Source organism: Bombus bifarius, unplaced genomic scaffold (genome assembly GCF_011952205.1).
Source record: "Bombus bifarius isolate JDL3187 unplaced genomic scaffold, Bbif_JDL3187 scf7180000008162, whole genome shotgun sequence".
Lineage (NCBI taxonomy): Eukaryota > Metazoa > Arthropoda > Insecta > Hymenoptera > Apidae > Bombus > Bombus bifarius.
In genome coordinates, this window is record NW_022884484.1 from 274,736 (window position 1) to 293,971 (window position 19,236).

The 19,236-nt window shown below is 29.0% G+C and overlaps 3 protein-coding genes across 8 annotated transcripts; 2 read left to right on the top strand and 1 right to left on the bottom strand.

Moving 5' to 3' along the window:
• Nucleotides 1-153: 153 nt before the first annotated feature.
• On the bottom strand, nucleotides 154-5,852 carry LOC117208754 (ATP-dependent RNA helicase p62-like). 3 transcript variants are annotated; one of them, XR_004487767.1, is made up of 8 exons: nucleotides 5,837-5,852; nucleotides 5,592-5,685; nucleotides 5,241-5,282; nucleotides 3,960-4,949; nucleotides 3,568-3,746; nucleotides 3,401-3,460; nucleotides 2,143-2,559; nucleotides 1,166-1,376 (listed from the first exon to the last, which is right to left on the bottom strand). XR_004487767.1 is itself a non-coding variant. In XM_033450068.1 (7 exons), coding segments are annotated over exons 1-7 (1,602 nt in total). In that variant the 5' UTR covers nucleotides 5,594-5,685; the 3' UTR covers nucleotides 154-962. The 3 variants fall into 3 exon arrangements, 2 of the variants coding, with proteins under 2 accessions (XP_033305959.1, XP_033305960.1); XM_033450068.1 differs by lacking the exons at nucleotides 2,143-2,559; nucleotides 5,837-5,852 and adding an exon at nucleotides 154-1,054 and having other exon boundaries at nucleotides 1,140-1,376; XM_033450069.1 differs by lacking the exons at nucleotides 2,143-2,559; nucleotides 5,241-5,282; nucleotides 5,837-5,852 and adding an exon at nucleotides 154-1,054 and having other exon boundaries at nucleotides 1,140-1,376.
• A 937-nt stretch (nucleotides 5,853-6,789) lies between these two features.
• Nucleotides 6,790-11,944, top strand: LOC117208795 (integrin beta-PS). The gene is made up of 10 exons (XM_033450158.1): nucleotides 6,790-6,997; nucleotides 7,943-8,108; nucleotides 8,219-8,525; nucleotides 8,611-8,839; nucleotides 8,943-9,027; nucleotides 9,098-9,745; nucleotides 9,826-10,137; nucleotides 10,214-10,414; nucleotides 10,495-10,998; nucleotides 11,076-11,944. The coding sequence occupies exons 1-10, from the start codon at nucleotides 6,990-6,992 to the stop codon at nucleotides 11,139-11,141; spliced, it is 2,526 nt and encodes an 841-aa protein (XP_033306049.1). The 5' UTR covers nucleotides 6,790-6,989; the 3' UTR covers nucleotides 11,142-11,944.
• A 3,237-nt stretch (nucleotides 11,945-15,181) lies between these two features.
• On the top strand, nucleotides 15,182-18,980 carry LOC117208788. 4 transcript variants are annotated; one of them, XM_033450146.1, is made up of 7 exons: nucleotides 15,182-15,216; nucleotides 15,782-16,091; nucleotides 17,040-17,165; nucleotides 17,260-17,356; nucleotides 17,519-17,669; nucleotides 17,792-17,920; nucleotides 18,042-18,334. In XM_033450146.1, the coding sequence occupies exons 2-7, from the start codon at nucleotides 15,859-15,861 to the stop codon at nucleotides 18,317-18,319; spliced, it is 1,014 nt and encodes a 337-aa protein (XP_033306037.1). In that variant the 5' UTR covers nucleotides 15,182-15,216; nucleotides 15,782-15,858; the 3' UTR covers nucleotides 18,320-18,334. The 4 variants fall into 4 exon arrangements, with proteins under 4 accessions (XP_033306037.1, XP_033306036.1, XP_033306039.1 ...); XM_033450145.1 differs by having other exon boundaries at nucleotides 15,201-15,338; XM_033450148.1 differs by lacking the exon at nucleotides 15,182-15,216 and having other exon boundaries at nucleotides 15,474-16,091; nucleotides 18,069-18,980.
• Nucleotides 18,981-19,236: the final 256 nt, after the last annotated feature.

Sequence of the window (19,236 nt, forward strand, 5' to 3'; positions counted from 1 at the left end):
GGAGAGAATATATTTAAACCACGTGTATTATTATAAACATTTTATTTTCTTTTACACCGGGTTTATTTTTGTAGTTGCAAATATGATACATTAATGTGAGATATTTTTGTCTTTTGAACAGGTTAAATATATATAATAAAAAAATTGCCGAAATGGTTATTCAAGTGCTATAGTATTTTTGTAAGAGTTGTTGAATCAATGGAAAATGTTTTCATAATGCATAACTTTACTACAAAATCGATTTATCGAGCAGATTTCTTTTGGCGAATTAATACTATGATATTGACACAGAGTATACATATGCAACTAAACAAAGTGTACTTTTACAGTTAATATTCAGTATGTTCTCCCACATAATTTCACAGACACCAACAAATAAATGATTTTCACTGTATGACCAAGTATCAAATTGGCCATATTGAAGAAGTGGAATGAATACTGATTACATTTACTACGTACTTATATCTTACTGAGCTCCAACTTCTAAGACGCGTAAATAATTATAAATTAAGTTTTTCCTTACTAAAAAAATTTTAACAACAATTATGGATATTAGCAACCAATTGTCAATAAAGGGAGGAAAACTTTTTAGATCAAACTTAATTTTTTAAAATTGTCAATCATTTCCTATTAACTATTTCTTTTCGTACTTCTTACTGCATATTTTTCACTTTGCGTGCCTCAATGAATGAGAAAGTAGAAATGTAATGCAAAATATTATTATAATGGAAATTTGACAAAGGTATTGTATGTAGTTTACTAAGTTTTACACTATCGCTAACTACAACAATAAGATTATAAATAGAAATTTAAAAAATTAACCGAGCACGGAACTAACGTAAAGCAATAGGGCCTTAAAGGAGAACTTTTACTAATCACAGAGGAACAAATTGTAATAAGTTTCAGATCTCCAGCAGGTTACTTGTTCAGAAAGTTTGTGATTGGAAGTTGAATTAAACCAACTACGCGTCAAAGTAACTTAGATTATCGAATCGTTTATGTGTTTTAGGGAAAGCAGTTTCTCTTCTGCGATAATTTCCATAGCCCCAACGATCTGCAAAATTACACATAGAACATTTAAGCAAATTAAACAAAATCATTATATGATATGAATTTAGTTTCATAGTTTTCATAAATACTTCGTGCAGGATCATTTCCAGTTCTGTCTGCAAGTTCCATAAGTTTTGGATTGATAACTTGTTTAGCTTCCTTAAGTACATTAATTAAACCTTTAGCCTGTCGGCTATTTTGTGGTGTAAAGAAGGCATAACTCGTGCCTGAATTATTTGATCGGCCCGTCCTACCAATTCTATGAATGTAGTCTTCAGATGAAGTCGGATAATCGAAGTTGATCACGTACTTTACGTCGTCGACATCTAAAGTTGTTTCATTAAAATATGTACTAACATAAAAATATTGAGTGTGTTAAATATGATGTAAGATATGCTATATTTAATAAAAATATTAATTTTTTGGCAATATATACTCAATATGCCAACTATAATATGAAATCCATATAGATTATATTATCATGATCTTTTCTTCTTTAAAATTTTTATATTTATTTGTTAAAGTCGAAGCTAAATGTCATAACAGAAATTAATGCGAAAAACTAATTATTTTTATCTCCATATCTTTCCATGAGAATATGCAGCTAAGCCTACACTACATCACATATCAAATACACAAATTTCAATATTAAATATTAAAACTTCATAACAGTTAATAAGTAACTTCTAAAACCTTACTTAGTAACATAAACAATAGAATATTTGTATTACCTTTCTCTATGCATATTCTGTACACAAGTATTCATAACATAGAACAAAAAGTCGAAGAACTTATAAAAAGAATCAATATTGTAGATATTTAAATAAGAAATCCGTCACAGTAGAAGGAGTGTATATCGTATTCCCTATAAATTCTTTTTCTTTAACAAATATAATGAAAATGATTTTAAGTAAGATTTACAGTAACTTCTTTTTCAAACACTGTTACAGTTTTATATTGTCTAATATTTCACATTAAGGCGCTTTCATTCCTAATTATTAAAACATTGAAGATAAATTAAGAATTGTATCAGTTACAGTACATATAAATGTATATGAATGTAAGTTAGCTGCATAGTAATTAAATACAAACCCTGTTATCGTTGATGCACGTTCCGTATGACTGCATACAGAGCGCCTCACGATGTGTGCTATTCTTAAATGCAACTTCACATCGCAACGTCGTGTCCTAAGCATCACCACCGAGTAGCGATAGTAGCAAAATCAATAGATTGTTGTCTCTCATACGGGCTGAACATTGGCTATGAAGTGTGATGGTTGTACCAAAACGTAACCAACGGTCTTACCTCACAACCAACCAGCGCCGATAACGGCACCACCCGCGCACCACTCTACTACTTGCGTGGTACACAGGCTGAACACAGAGGCACATTAAGTACAATATTATGTGCAAAACAGAATTGCGTATGTACAATGAGTGAGCCATGTTTTCTTTATTGAACGATCGTTTTTCATCGCACACTCAATACAATTTGTGCACCATGTGCCTCTGAAACAAAGGACAACCAGACTGATTAACATAAATTACAGGATGCCCACATATATTACTAAAGCACTTCTCTTATATTCCAATCTTTATACTCTCAATTCTTTAACACAAGCACATTATTTAATTCCTCTTTTCTTTTCTTCTCCTTTTTTTCTCATTTTCTCCGATATTTTTTTTTTAATAAAATAGATAGCATTACACGTCAATAAAGCTAATAGAAAAATTAGGATGAACAAAAAACTTTGTACAGTACCTGAAGTATATAACACAATTATACGATATAAAATAAAGAAAAAATGCAGCACCTCTTCTTAAATAGTGAAAATAAAAACTTACGAAAATTTAACGCTTTTCATATTAATACAAATATAATAAATATATATATATATATATAAATTTTAAAGGAATAAGTAATAAAAGTTGAAGCTACCTAATGCCATCTATTTATAGTACATTAAGCTTATGTAAAGTTTGAGAATGTACACTAAAACTATTTTTTATACTGCATTAATATTATTATATCGTTCTACAATTTCAGTAATTAACTATAGAGTTCTACAAAGAATAACACATTGTTGAAAAGTCCTTATTTATCAATTTTTCTTATTTCTTAATTAACATGGTAAGTTATTTAATGTTAATCATTTTTATTCCAAAAACAGTGGGGCATCACCTTCATATAACCAGTCTGTGCTACATCGCCACTTTACCCTACCCTACCCCTTTTTAATTAAGTACAAATTTTCTCAAATACAACTGATCTAAACTTCAATAAATTCTTCAAAATCTACTATGTTTTAACAAAAATAAAAAATGTTAAACAAGTAACTCTATTACTTACCCAATCCACGAGCAGCAACATCTGTTGCTACAAGAATTGAATCCTTATTTCTTCTAAATTCTAAAATTTAATATAGCATAATGTAATTATGTGAATAATGCAATGAAAATGTTATCAGCATACATATATATATATATATATATATATATATATATATATCAACAAACCTGTAAGAACAAAATCTCTTTCTAGTTGCGATTTGTCACCATGTATACATACTGCTGGCCACCCATATCGACGAATAGTTTTAGTAATACTCTCCACCTTTTTCTTTGTCTCTACAAAAATTATTGTCTTCCCACCTTCTGGACTAACATTACTAATCTCCTGAAGAAGATCTTGCAATCTAAAGTAGAAGAATAAAATATTAAATTGTAAGCAACCTTTAAAAAGTAAAATATTAATATATTGAATAAAAAAGTCAGTTCTTCTTAGAGATAAAATATTATGAAAAATCACGAACTATCATATATTACTTTCATCATAAACGATAAAATAAAAAATTTTTATTTTGACGTAATTTATACTATTAGTAAATCGAAATATTTAAAATACATACTTCGCTTGTTTTTCATGTTCTTCACAGACATCAACAATCTGAAGAATATTGTGATTAGCTGATAATGTTAATGATCCAATGTTCAATTGTGTATAGTCTACAAGGTATTCCTCTGCAAGATTTCTAACTTCTTTCGGCCAAGTTGCAGACCACATCAATACCTGTCTATCTGGCCTAATTTGTTCAATAATTTTTCGAATTTGAGGTTCAAAACCCATGTCTAGCATTCTATCTGCTTCATCTAATACCAAGTACGTACATCTACGTAAATTAGTTATACCTCGTTCCAAAAAGTCAATTAATCGTCCTGGTGTGGCAATGCAAATCTCAACTCCTTGTTCTAAATCGCGAGCTTGGCTTCCTTTAGGCGCACCACCAAAAATACAAGTGCTTCTTACGTAGCCAAAATTATAAGTAACTTTTTGAATTTGCTGCGCCAATTCTCTTGTTGGTGCTAGAACTAGAGCAATTGGCCCGTCACCATGATTTAATGGTTGTTGACTGCTAATATGTACAATTGCAGGTAGGATGTATCCTAAAGTTTTCCCAGATCCAGTTTGTGCTATTCCAACCATATTTTGTCCAGACATTGCAATTGGCCATCCTTGAGCTTGAATAGCAGTTGGTTCACTAAACCCCTGTTTTCTAATACATTGCATTACATGATCAGGAAAATTTCCTTCTTCAAAATGTTGTATAGGATTAGGAATTTTCTCTCCCTTAAGAGTAATCTGATTCTCCTGTCTAAATATATCTATTTCTTGTGGATGACGTGATTGAACATTAGGATGTGGTATATAAAAATCTTTTTTAAAAGGCTTTAAATTTTCAAAACTCCAGTTTGGTTTTTTTAAGGCTCCCATAGTGCCATGCATATTATTTTTGTTGCGATTTTCAAATCGTCCATTTCTATTATTAGCATTATTTCCATATGCAGATCCCCTTTCTTTTGTTCTATAGTTTCCACCATGATAACTAGCTCCGTATGTCCTATATAAAAATTAGACACGTATTATAATTAAAGCACAATATTATGTATTTCATATGGATGTAGAGAACAAAGAGAATCAGCTCCAGATAAAAAAATATGTGGATTCCGAAGGCATGTTCCCAAATTACTATTCCTCCCACAAGCATTCATGCTCCATTGATATATACAAAATGGAGGCATGCCAAAATGAGAGGTATAATTAAAATAGTTATATTTTCATTAGAAATAAATTGTGTTTGATCCTATACTTTCCTATAACTGTTAATATGTATATTTGTATAGATACAAACCTAATTCTCAGGGATCCAATAGCTCCCATTACATGTCGTAACCTTCAATAAACAATGTTGGTTTTCATGTATATGCAATTAAAAATTTATCAAAAGCATTTTTGACAAGGTACTTTTGCAGATAAATGTAAAAACATTTATTCCTGCATAAAAAAAGTCCATTATGTAACATTACACGTCAATAAATTTTCGGGACGATATTATAGCGAAATGCAACGACGCATTGCGGATATCATATAATGGCCGAACATGAATGACTTTGAAGAGAGAGATAGACAGAACATTGAGATATAAATATAAATTCTACAATATAAATCTACAATTATAATTAAAGATAATGCTGTTACTCACATATTTGATACAGCAATAAAAACTTTCAATTCCTAATTAAATTACAGTAGAAGATGGTAACTTGTGTTTAATCGATTGATCAAGGTAACGAATCCTGAAATGATAATTAATTTTTATCATTGTCGGTTTACATTTAAAACATGCAAAAATATTACAAGGGTAAATGAATTATCGATTACGATGCAACATTTACAAGTTTAAAAAAAAGAAGTGAATTACGAACAACGGTCAAACGTCCTACTTACACCACATCCAGGAACAGAAAGAACAATTTAATATGTACCCGGATGTGACGTATGTCAGGGACAAACGTATTCGAAAGTGGGGATGCGCAAGAGCTCCGAAAACATCTCTTTTCGTCCTCTGCGCATGTAATACAAAGTCGATTTTGATTGACTTGAAGGCAACAGACAACGTTATTCAACTCAGTATATTATTTACTGCACTTACGTAATTTTCTAAATTGCAACTATATATACCTATATGTTTTTAATATTAATGTATTTAATATTATAATATCAAAAAATTTACTCTCGATTACATAATATCATGTAATAATTATAGTTTTTCATTAAAATTATTCTATATAAGATGCTATACTCTATTCAACAACAAGTCAGGAAAATAACGACAATTGGTCACGTGATCTCCAATTATTGGTTGATAGTTGCTAGTAAATTATGATCTTTGAGAACAACCTGTTTTATTACAAAATAATACATTATCAATAATTAATACAATCATACAGTAATCTGCTTATGGGATCAATATTCACAAAAGTTTCTATTCTATAATATTTCAAAATTATTAATTCATCTTTGTTTCCCCAAAATTTTAATCGTCTGGTTTTATTTAGTCCTCTGAACTCAACTCGTTTAGCAGAATATACATATATGATGCTAGTTTCGTAATATTATTTAACGTTGCTAGCTTTTTTTATGTTATTAGTAAAATTACTTTTTCATTTCTCTTAATATAATAATATTATTTATAGGATTAATTTACAGTAATAAGAATGTATAACATTATATTTACATCAAAATCTAAATAAGATTTCAAATATTCCGCTTTGTGTGTATCGTACACAAAAGGAAAGATAGTTCTAAGATTGAACACATGTAGCGCTAGCATTCTATTTGTTCATTTTATTCGAAAGAGATGTATTCTCTAGGTATAATTAAATACTTTGTGCAATACGTATAATCAGAATCAGGATCAGTCAGACAATCAGAAAACGTGTAGTGTGGTGTAACTAGTGTGAGTCTATCACGATCTGGTATAGACAGTTGGTTGTGGAGTGCGTGCATTTGATGGGTTACCTTTTATGGCGATTCAAGTAAAAGAAAACATTGGTCAACCTTGTGATGTTCTAATAACACATTGAAAGAGATATTTCTGATGGAAAAGTAAGCCCTCAGAATTCCTTATCCAGTTTTTTTCGTCTTTATATTTGTGGTTTCGTTTAGGAAGAGATATCATTTTGTAAATATAAAGATGACGGCATCGTGGTGAATGAATAAGCCGTCTGTTTTAAGCCGTGAATAATGGTATTTTGAAGATATCGAATACTTTTAAAATATAAATAAAAAGAATTTTTCAAAATTTTATAAGTGAACATTTTTTATATTTGGATTATGTACAAAATGTTACTGAAGTTAAGAATAAAAGTATGGGAAAACTTTTATAATCAAATCTCAATTTTCTATTAAATAATTAATTATATTTTGTAAATACTTTATTTTTTCTTTAAATTTGCTTTCCTACAGGTATATATATCTAACATAACTTATATACATTTCATAAGGAAACAGTTATAAACAAACTTTATAAAATAAATTTTTTAATATTTTGATATCAAAATTGATTATTTTAATTATTATTTGGTTCATACTTATAGCCATAGTGTTAAAATAAAATGATAAGGTAACATGAGTTATTTATGGGTAACTTGCCAAATAAATTTTATGATGTATTTATAAATGAAGCACAGTTTGTCCCACTTTTAAATAAGTAACTAATACCATTAAAAGTTTTTAATATTTTTTTATCCATAGAAAGTGAATCCATATTTCATACTTATTCTTAGAGAATAAAAATGGGAACTAAGAATGTATATTTTAAGAATATGATGAGTCAACAATTACAAGAATATTACCTCATACCTACCTTATTCTTGGTGGAAATGATTGTACAAAGTCATAATTTCATTAAAATTTAATACAAGAGTAATAGAATTGTTATTTTATTTCAGAAATGTATCTTATCTATGATTTATAAACTACATTAAAAAGTATATTTATATGTAATCTATTAACTGCATTAATCTAAAAAGATTTGTATTTTATATGCAGAATGTTTGGCAGCTTCAGATGGATAATAGCAATAGCAATTGTTATATCATTAGTAAAGGCAAATTACTCACCTCCAGAGAGATTGACTGGAATGAATCCTTGTATAAGCAAACAAACATGTCATGAATGTATACAAACACCACATTGTGCCTGGTGTGCAGCACCAGTGAGTTTTTTTGTTAAAATATAATTACATGTATATTAATAATATAATAATAATAATATTCATATATAGTATATTTTATGTAAATAATTAAAATATATTAATCTTTACAGAAATTTTCAGAAAAGCGGTGTTTTCTGCCAAATATTAATACTAAAATATTTGCAACATGTCCTGGCGAATATACATGGAATCCAGACAATGTTTTTAGTATGATAAGACATAGAAATTTAACAAAAGGTGGTTATGCATATGGTGGTGCCAACAGTTATGAATATTCATATATGAATTCTAGCACACATGGCTCTAGTTCACAGTCCACTAGTAGTGGTAGTAGCAGCAGCAGCAGTAGCAGTGGTAGCAGAAGACAAGAAGCTGTACAAATTTGGCCACAAGAAGTTAATTTGAAACTTCGAATAAGTAAGTTACTGTAGTTATTATATATTAAACTATTTTGGCAGAAAACAATATTTACAATATTAGATATATGATATAAATCTTCTAGATGAGGCACATAGAATGACTTTTGCTTATTCACAAGCTGAAGATTATCCTGTTGATTTGTACTATCTTATGGATTTGAGTAAATCTATGGAAGATGACAAAAAAAAATTATCAGATTTAGGTCAACTCTTAGTAGAAAGTATGAGTAAAATTACAAGTAACTTTCGATTAGGTTTTGGCAGTTTTGTTGATAAAGTTGTAATGCCTTATGTTAGTACAATGCCTAAGTCGTAAGTTTCCCATAAAAAATGATAATCTTTCTGCATGCATAATTTGAAATTACTATTTTACATTTCATTTAATGGTAAATTTATAGTCAGTTTTGTATTTTAGATTAATAGAACCATGTGATGGATGTGCAGCACCATATGGCTACAAAAATATTATGACATTGTCTCAAGATACAAGTCATTTTGCAGTAAGTATATAATAATATAATTTTGCAATGAATATTCCATAAAAATTATCAACTTTTCTTATCTGTGTAGAGTTTAGTGCGAAATGCTTCAGTATCTGGAAACTTAGATGCGCCAGAAGGAGGATTTGATGCAATAATGCAAGCTATAGTTTGTAGACAGCAGATTGGCTGGCGTGAAAAGGCTCGTAGACTTTTAGTATTTTCTACAGATGCTGGTTTTCATTATGCAGGCGATGGTAAATTGGGTGGAATTGTCAAACCAAATGATGGTGAATGTCACTTAGATAGTACAGGACTTTACACGCATTCATCATTACAAGACTATCCAAGTATTTCTCAAATTAATTTAAAAGTTAAGCAAAATGCTATTAATGTTATATGGGCTGTTACGGAAGAACAAATAAATGTATATAAAAGACTGACTAAACATGTAGAAGGATCTTTTGCTGGTAAATTATCAGATGACTCGAGTAATGTTGTAGAATTAATTCGTGAACAGTATGATGCAATTTCAAGTTCAGTTGAAATGAAAGATACAGCTAGCAGTGCTGTGAAGGTAAAATACTTTTCAAAGTGTTTGGGTACGGGTCCGCTTATTGAAACTTCAAAATGTGACGGATTAAAAGTTGGAACAAAAGTGGAATTTACTGCAGAAATCGAAGTCACGAGTTGCCCAGAAAATAGGTCTGAATGGAAACAAAAATTCGATATTTATCCAGTAAGAATAAAAGCATTCGCATTTGTCTACATAATTTAATATTTGAAGTTAAACAAACAAATTTTCTTATCTTTTTTTAGGTTGGAATTAATGAAACGCTTACTGTAAATTTGGAAATGTTATGTGACTGTGAATGCGAACGCGAAGGTGCTATGTATGAACCGAAATCACCAGAATGTAATGGTGTAGGAACTTTAAAATGTGGCATTTGTGAATGTTATGATGGATTTTTTGGAAAACGCTGTGAATGCAGTCCTCATCAAGAAATGACAGGATTAGATAAACATTTCCAATCTTGTAGACCTGATAATACTTCTCTTGTAGATTGTTCAGGGAGAGGAACTTGTGCTTGTGGTCAATGTGAATGTGAAGAAAGAGAAAATCCTGAAGAAGTAAATATAGATATATGATTTTAATATAAAAATTTACATCTTTTTTGATTGAGTATATGATGTTTTTTTTTTACAGATAATATCAGGTCATTTTTGTGAATGTGACAATTTCTCATGTGATCGAGATCAAGGTCATTTGTGCTCAAATCATGGAACATGCGAGTGTGGCCAATGTGTCTGTAATGCAGGATGGACTGGTCCATCTTGCAATTGTAGATCTTCAAATGAGACTTGTATTGCACCAGGAACTACCAATGGAGTGTTATGTTCAGGACATGTAAGATTTTTATTGCTTTGAGAAGAAAAAGCTTTATTTTGTTTTACAAGTTTAACTTCGATTAATCTTTTATCATTTAGGGAGATTGTGTTTGTGGTGAATGTATTTGTCATGAAGAAGGAAATACTAGATATTCTGGTAAACACTGTAATAAGTGTCCAACCTGTCCAAGCCGTTGTGAAGAATTAAAAAATTGTGTATTATGTCAAATGTATGGTACTGGTAATTTCACTGATAAAGAGGAATGTGCAAAAAATTGCAAAGAATTCGTCCCTGAACCAGTTGATACAGTTATACCAGATGTGGATAAGGATGAAGTTCCATGCTTCGGTATAGATGAAGACGACTGCAAATATAATTTTGTTTATTATTACAATGAAACGAATTGTCTAAAAGTCAGAGCTCAGAAGGAAAGGGAATGTCCACCCCAAGTTTACATGCTCGGTATAGTATTAGGTGTAATTGCAGCTATTGTTTTAATCGGTCTTGCATTATTACTTTTGTGGAAACTATTAACAACTATACACGACAGAAGAGAATTTGCAAGATTTGAAAAGGAAAGAATGATGGCTAAATGGGACACGGTAAAAATATTAATTTATCTTTAATTTTGTATATTTTGTATGCTACAAAACCTTTCATTTAAATTATCTTTAAACAGGGTGAAAATCCAATTTATAAACAAGCAACTTCAACATTTAAAAATCCAACATATGCTGGAAAATGAAAATCATGAAAATAATCCCTATTTAATGGAAGAAATTATTTTATTGCAGAAAATTGTGTTTTTATACATAAATATAAATTTTTGATTGATTAATATTTAAATGATAAACAAATTTTATTATGCAGCGAATGAAGCTTTAGCACTAATTAAAATAATTATTAACATTATAATTGATAAGTATTTAATGGAATTTAATGTAATATGAAGTTATCAAATTATTCATTAAGTATGATATTATAATACTGCCATATAACGTAGACTGCTATGTATGAATGCGTGCGTATGTATGTAAGTGTAAATTATGTACACAATGTATACAATGAAAAATTATAACGTAGAAATCGGTATCTGCATGAAAATACGAAACGGTTAAAAGATTTAAAATGTTAATCTTATTGTAACACTTATATAGAAGTGCCTTTTTGTCTTTTATGACAAAAATATATTTATATAATTTCCAATTGTCGACTTTAATATAAAATTTATGAGATGTAATTCTTTCAGAAGACTTCATTCACTCTTACCAAATTAAAGTAGAGTGTGATGAATTTTTCTTTTAAATATATTTATTGACATTTTTCATACACCCACAATATTTCAAATAGAAAATATAAATAAGGTACATTTTAATATGTGATATTGTAAGATCTAAAATGTTTTTATTGACAAAATGTTCACTTGTTTTTCACCTAAGTCTTCCTGAGTCTCATATATGTTTTATTTTTTATAAAAAAAATCTAAAAATATATGTAGAAAATTGTATAAATGTAAAGAATAGCAAAATGCATAGTAATAAGTATAAATCATTTTGCAATTTATAACAAAAGCGAATCTCGAGATTTTTTATTCTAAACGTTTATGAATTTTTTTCCTTTATTGTGTCTATAGATAGATATGCAGTTAACGAAATGCTCGTTAAAGCAACATAAATCGACATTTTAAATGTACCGAAAAACTAATGCTTTTATAATACATTGTATTAATAACTTTTACACTACTTTATTGTTATTTATATGTTCGCGTTCGGAACAAAGAAACAAACTTAGTATAACAATAACTAAATTTTCTAAACAAATATTTCAGATGTATGCAAATAGTATTATTACGAAATAATTATTTCGTGATAAAAATGATGTATTTGATAAATCATACACTTGAAATGAAAGTTTTACTGTCATTGATAATGATAAAAAGATCAGCTTATCTTACATTTTCATTGTAAGATAAATGAATATAGTAGAACCTAGTTTATGCAAACAAGTTAATGCTGAGCATCTTTTATCTGAACTAGGATCAATCGTAATTTTGTAATACGTGTAAACACTCTTATAATGAGTATGTATATTAATGCATACAATTATTTGTTTTTATTCGAAATAAATTCTGCGTCAAAGAAGGAAAAGTTGAAATCGTAACACTTAAATCCTAATATTTGAACTAATAAGAAGAGTTCGAAAGAATAGCTATCTACTGAATTTCTATTATCAGAATTAGTCGGTTATCCGAACTGTCTTGTCCTTATCCTCCAACCTGTTCGGATAATCGAGGCTCAACTGTACAATATTGTGTTTTTATGTGTTAATAATATATTTTCATGTGTTCATTTGTACATTTACAGCCTGGTTTTCGCAAATAAGCTACGTGTACGTATATGATCTGCTCCAACATTAGGGTAATGTATTGTTCCTAAGAAGAAAGTACTATAGAAAGTGAAATAGAATTTCATATTTATATATAGTAATAATAATGATATTACAAATACAAGTTTTGTTTATAGATAATTGCGTATGTAATATACAAAGTTTTCGTTAAATTCTGTTCTAATTTTTTTTATTTCTTTCAAATTACTATATTTGCAAAAATTAAAAAGTAGTTACATTTTTAATCGAAATATGATACTCGTGCATAGTAACAATTTGTTAGAAATTTGCTTATAATATACAGATAGCAATTTGCGCGTAAAGTTGGCGTCGCGACAAGAACGTAGTACAATATTATGTTGTAGTTGCAATTTTATGATAAACTACGTAATTTTATAGCATACGTTATATTTTAACATAAATTGTATTCAAATATGTACAAATTATCATTGGTAAAATATCTGTAATGTAATACCTGGTAATACATAATCAAATTATCTTGTGTGATTATGTAAATACATAAAAATAATACAAAGATAGTGCAGAATAGAGGTCACGACGGAAATAAAATGTATCTTTAATTACGTAATTTGTAATTATTATTTACTATAAATTACAATTACTTATTTTGGAATAGGGAAATTATATTCTATATTATTTGAATTATTTATAATATAATTAACATTGTATATTGAAGTAATTATTATATTAGTTTAATTCATCGTATAAAAATTTTAGCGCATGACTAAAAGAATGTACTCTTTATTTCATTTAATTATCATCTTTCATTAATTTTTGATAGCAATAATATGATAGACTTTCTAATACCAACAAACTATATAATGAAAATTATCCGTGATTTTGTAACGGAATCGAATAGTTGTCGAATGAAAAAAAGAGAATTATGTGTAGAATGTTCTTAACCTGTTAATATCAGAATTTTAAATATATTTAACTACGATAGCGGAAAATTTTAGGGAAGTTTCTAGTGACTAGTTTTGAAAAAATTTATTGAAGGACGATACATACTTAATAATTACAAATTATTGGTAACTATCACAAGTAAATCACGTATAAACAATAATCTATATACTTTTACTTACCCTCATTTACGAAAAATCGTTAATAAAATCTAGTTATATGATAATGACATTGAACAACTAGACTAAACATTTTGTTTAACAAAATCTAACGTATATATCATCAAATTTCAGAAGATAGGATACCAGATCATTTATTACGTTACTATGATATAGTAAAAGTGAAAACCTGAGAGAGTCTGACCTAGCATAATTTAAAGTGGAATGAAATTATTAGGAAATGATAGTAGAGCAAAGATTTTATTAATCAGACAGAATTCTAGTATACAGGGTGGTTGGTAACTGGTGATACAAGCGGAAAGGGGGTGATTCTACGCGAAAAAAGAAGTCGAAAATATAGAATAAAAATTTTTCGTTTGAGACTTCGTTTTCGAGAAAATCGACTTTGAATTTTCGCTCGGTACATGTGCACTTTATCACGTCTCGTTATAACGGATCTCACTGTAGATCGTTGTCTCGATGGAAAAATTAAAAAAAAAAAAATTTTTTTTTCTTAATTTTTTTTAAGAAAAAAAATTTTTATTCTATATTTTCGACTACTTTTTTCGCGTAGAATTACCCCCTTTCCGCTTGTACCACCAGTTACAAACTACCCTGTATAAAATAAAACATTTTCACTTAACTAACCAATCTATTAATTAATTTATTTTTTACTTGTAAATTCATTGAATAATTTTATAAAAAGAAAAAGAAAGAAAAATGGTTAAATTGCCATTTTAAAAGAATATTAGTGCATACAATATCATACGCTTATGTACATACATATATATACAGATATATCGTTTAAATATTAAACGTAATTTTATATTATAAATATATTAAGTGATAAAATTGCTAGATAAGTATAACGTGAATTTATATAGAACAACAATGAAATTAAATTTACTTTAAAAAATATATGAGTTTATAGAAATTTTGTATAATCTTTATAGAAATGATAAGATAAAAACTTTAAAGAAGTCTGACTATTGAATACAGTAGATATAAATTACAATTGAATGAATTTTGTAATTAGGATATAAAATAATATGAATCTTATTGTATATATATACAAGTTTCGTGATTAGATGACTTTTTAAGCTTCCGGTGTAATTCTTTCTAATCTTCCTAATTATAAAATGTATCATTTTTTATTTCATAAATTAGATATTAACTATTCTAGCATAAATTAAAAATCAACTTTTTTAATATTATATAAAATGCAGTGTTGTATCAAATATTAGCGGAATGACTAAAATTTTGAAATTTCATTGCTGCGTTTCCTGCTGTTTGTACGCGGTGCAACCACGTCTCGTGTCTCGCAGTCACGTGTTGGAGCTAGTAGGTGAAGGTAGGGTACGTGAAATAACGCTTGAGGGCGTACGTACGTCGTATCAGTAGCACGTTACATTAACTAGCCATGAACTAGTGCTTCTAGAGAGATACGAAAAAAGACAAAACGCGTGGTTAAGAAAAAGGTACATATTCATAAAATTAACAAGAACGATTGTAAAGTACCGCGAGGGTATACACTCAGTTCTTATATATATTTCGTCTCTTTCTCATTTGTGTTTCTTTCCCTTACTTTGTTCTTTCTCTCTTTCTTTTCCCCTCTCTCTCTATCTGTCTCTTTCTCTCCTCCCTTTCTCTCTCTCTCTCTGACTCATTCACGTTGCACTCGTTTGTACTGTATCAGCCGTGGTCATAGTCATAGTCTTAATCCATCCTTTCGTTTATATTCATTTCTATCTTTCTCGCTTTCCGTTCTTTCTTCTCTGTCTTATCAGGTCATCTCCTTTCTCAGTCTTTCTTTCTTTCTCACTCTGTTCTTCGATGCAAAGCAGAAGAAACCCCCGCGGTTGCTCGTTCGTTCTCAAAAGTCTTACTCTCGTTGTCACGCGCTAAAAATACTCCCGCACAGTCTTCCGAGGGTGTACCATGCCAAAGGAGTACAAAAATTAGGACGACAAAAGCAGTCAACGTCGACCTGGAACTGTCATGGAACTGCTTTCGAGAGTGGCATGTTATTTTCGATGGATGAGGAACGCAACACCTCATGATGCAAGTGAAGCGGAGGACGAACATAAAACTATCGAGGATGAACGGTATCGGAATGTCGGGTGCAATTTCGAAGCCTCTAGGCGACTTTGTAGCATTTTGGAGAGTATCCTTCTGTGGGAGAATTCTGTGAACAGTATCTCCGTCCTCATCATATTCAATATACTGTTTTGGTAAGTCCGTATAGCATTGTAATATCATATGCGTCACTACTAAGATATGATGTTATGCGTGATTTCGCGAAATTTGATTACTACTGTACCGATACACGCTTTTTCATTGTAAAGTTAAATTTTCATTTCAGCTAGATTACAAAATAAAGAACCTTGTAACATTTAACACAATGTCGAAGAATCAGTATATATAACGCGTGTTTTTTCTCGTTATACGTAAAGCTCTGTAATGTTTTTTTTTCTAGTAAACAAGCTTACTATAGTGACACTTAATAAAAATTTTATGCGCATTAGTAGAAGTTATTGCGAGGCGTTCAGCTGTTTCTAAACGTCTTCGATGTAATTTGTCTTCTAGGTCAAGGTTTGTAAAAGTGTGCGCGTTTCGGCATTTAACTTGTCAGTAGTAAATAACAGTGTCACTGTTTAAGCATTCTGATACTTTATATCATTTTTTGTACGTGTTTCTTCATAAAAGGGTACAAATAACGTCAACTATATGATGTTTTTTTATGCATGTTACAAAAACAAGTTGAGATAAGCGGTCATTGATGGGTTTCCGCAGTTCCGAGTAGTACATTCTAAAATCTCTTTCTCCACGATTATATTTCTTCGTGACATTCATATTTGCTTTGTTGAATGAATTGCATGTTTTCTGCGTATTTTCCCACCGGATCTACAGCACTATTCTAGATGGCAGTAGGTGTTGACAATTAAAAAAGTAACGTCTGATTGAAAATCGACCAGTCCATATTACATATAAATGCAATATTTATTTCGTTATTATGATTGATTATATATTTAATTATTTATACACTTTATAATGAAACTGTGAATAGAAAAAATTAGAAATAATTTCATAATTATATATTTTTGAAAATTAAAAAATATTTAATCATATATCTATACAAAAAAGTTTTAAAAGGTATTAAATTTTTATACATTTTTCAGGGGTATTATTGTATTAGAAATTCGAGGGTTTGCTGCAGCTAGCAGTGCTGCACTAATCACTGTGCTCTGTTATAGTACCCTGGAAGCTCATGTTCAGAAGGAGAATAAAGCATTGGACACAGCTGCGTATGTGTTAAAGTTTCCAAAACATTATGCTCATATACTTATAATTATCTTATATATACAGTTAATTCAATTAAAATGTATAATGTATTTATAGCTCCTATGCAAAAGCAGAACAGATTGAAAAAATAGGAAAAATAATAAAATCTGCAATTTATTGGTTGAAACAGTTAAGGAAAGAGCAACCAGGGGTGGTAATGATTTATTTATAAATATATTTTATAATATAGAAATAGTAAAATATATTTAACTAATATATATTTATTTTGACTACACTATATCTACAATATATATATAGTGTAGTATGACTACACTATAACTATAAAATTAACTCTAAATATTGAAAATGATTTCAGTTTTGTACTGCAGTATGCTCTCTTTCTTTGGGCCTATGGATTATTGGTCGTGCTATAAATGGTATACTTCTTACATATACAATATGTATGAGCATTTTACTTGGACCTCCATTACTGTTGAAGTTACCTAGCAAAATGGTAGTACAAAAAGGTGATTAATATAATGTCAAATATAAAAAATTTTATTTTTATTAATAGCAAGAGCTAATAATGAGTATAATGTTAATTCTGTATATGATAATTCTAAATGTTATTATTTTCATTTTATTATAGAGTGGGATAGTGAAATTGAAGAATTTTTACCAGCAGTAACTGAAGACAATCTTCAAGTTCTTACAAGAGCTGGAGAATCAGGGGATCAATCTCCAACACCGACAAGTGTATTGTCTGATGCTCAAAATGGTATAACTAATTATTCAATACTAGTATTGTTAAATATTATTTATTTAAAGAGCTATTTCATACCTATTTAATAAATACCTGTTTTTATCAAATCTTATTAAAAAGAATTTTTTGATTATAGAGTTTCTTATTGATGAAGATCTTCTGGGTCTTAAGATACCATCACATGAAGATGGAAGTACTGATGGTGTAGAAGTTTCTGAATTAGACCTTAGTGCTGAAGAAACTGATGTGGATGGTATTAAATTTCAAAGTGGCCATTTTGAGAAAGGATCATCTTCTGAAGAAGAAGCAGAACTTGAACCAATATCAAGTAAACTAGTTATTCATAGTGATGAAAGTGGTAGCGAATTTGAAATAATTGATGGTCAAGATATTGATAATTTAGACGTTGCATGAAAATAACTGATACATGAACTGTGAAGTTATTATGCAGAATAGGATTAAGTTGAGAGGTGACTTTGGATAACGATTAAGTAAAATAATTATTTTATTATAATTTTAGCTATTTGCTTATTTACAAATATTTGTGCAAATCTAACATAACACAGTTTTGGATAAGCTAAAAGGATATTATTTTTGTTACTACAGAAATGATACAAATTACTTCTTTAAATTTATAAAAACTAAAAAATTTATCAGTAAAATTTAGATATTCTTCTTATGTCGTGCAAATGATAGCTTCTCAGTAATTACATTGATGTATACTTATACTAAAGTATATTCATGAAATTGTACATATTATGTGCAACAGAGAGAATTATCTTAATTTTTATTTTTGAAGATATACGATTTTTGATGTATATATATATAAGAGATCAATTATCAAAAAACTTTGAGGGAAAGAGATAGAGATGAGCAAATAACGATTGTCAATTTCAATGTCGCTTTGACCTTCATGGCCAAAAATGGTTTTGTATATATGTATCACACACAGAAAATAGTTACCTGCGAATTATAATTAAGAAATTAGAAACTACAATGTCCATTGTGCAGCAGGTAGAAAATAGATAAATATTATCATAGTAAATATTTACTCCGTTTTTGATATTACAAAAATGACATGTAAAAATGATTTTATCTATCAGGAATCAATTTTTTCTACTGCATAAATATTGAAATATTGTTTTGTGTTTCAAATCAATTACATAATTTAATTTTTGCAAAACAGCTTTAAGTATTAAATAGAATGTAAATAATATGTATGCATCAATAATATATTTTATTCATTACAAAAATCTCACATTAAAACTCTATTTAAAACTTAAAGAATTGGTCATAAATTTATTAAAAAGAATATTTAAAATAATTTTTTA

Excerpts from the sequence above, each read along its gene's own strand:
- LOC117208754 (XM_033450068.1), bottom strand. Across the intron at positions 4,950-5,240 it reads ATTGGATCCCTGAGAATTAG|GACATACGGAGCTAGTTATC; the intron begins GTTTGTATCTAT and ends ATTTTTATATAG. Across the intron at positions 1,055-1,139 it reads TGGAAATGATCCTGCACGAA|ATCGTTGGGGCTATGGAAAT; the intron begins GTATTTATGAAA and ends GTAATTTTGCAG.
- LOC117208795 (XM_033450158.1), top strand. Across the intron at positions 8,109-8,218 it reads GTGCCTGGTGTGCAGCACCA|AAATTTTCAGAAAAGCGGTG; the intron begins GTGAGTTTTTTT and ends TAATCTTTACAG. Across the intron at positions 8,526-8,610 it reads TAATTTGAAACTTCGAATAA|ATGAGGCACATAGAATGACT; the intron begins GTAAGTTACTGT and ends TAAATCTTCTAG.
- LOC117208788 (XM_033450146.1), top strand. The coding sequence starts at position 15,859 with ATGGAACTGCTTTCGAGAGTGGCATGTTATTTTCGATGGATGAGGAAC. Across the intron at positions 17,357-17,518 it reads GGAAAGAGCAACCAGGGGTG|TTTTGTACTGCAGTATGCTC; the intron begins GTAATGATTTAT and ends AAATGATTTCAG. Across the intron at positions 17,921-18,041 it reads ATTGTCTGATGCTCAAAATG|AGTTTCTTATTGATGAAGAT; the intron begins GTATAACTAATT and ends TTTTGATTATAG.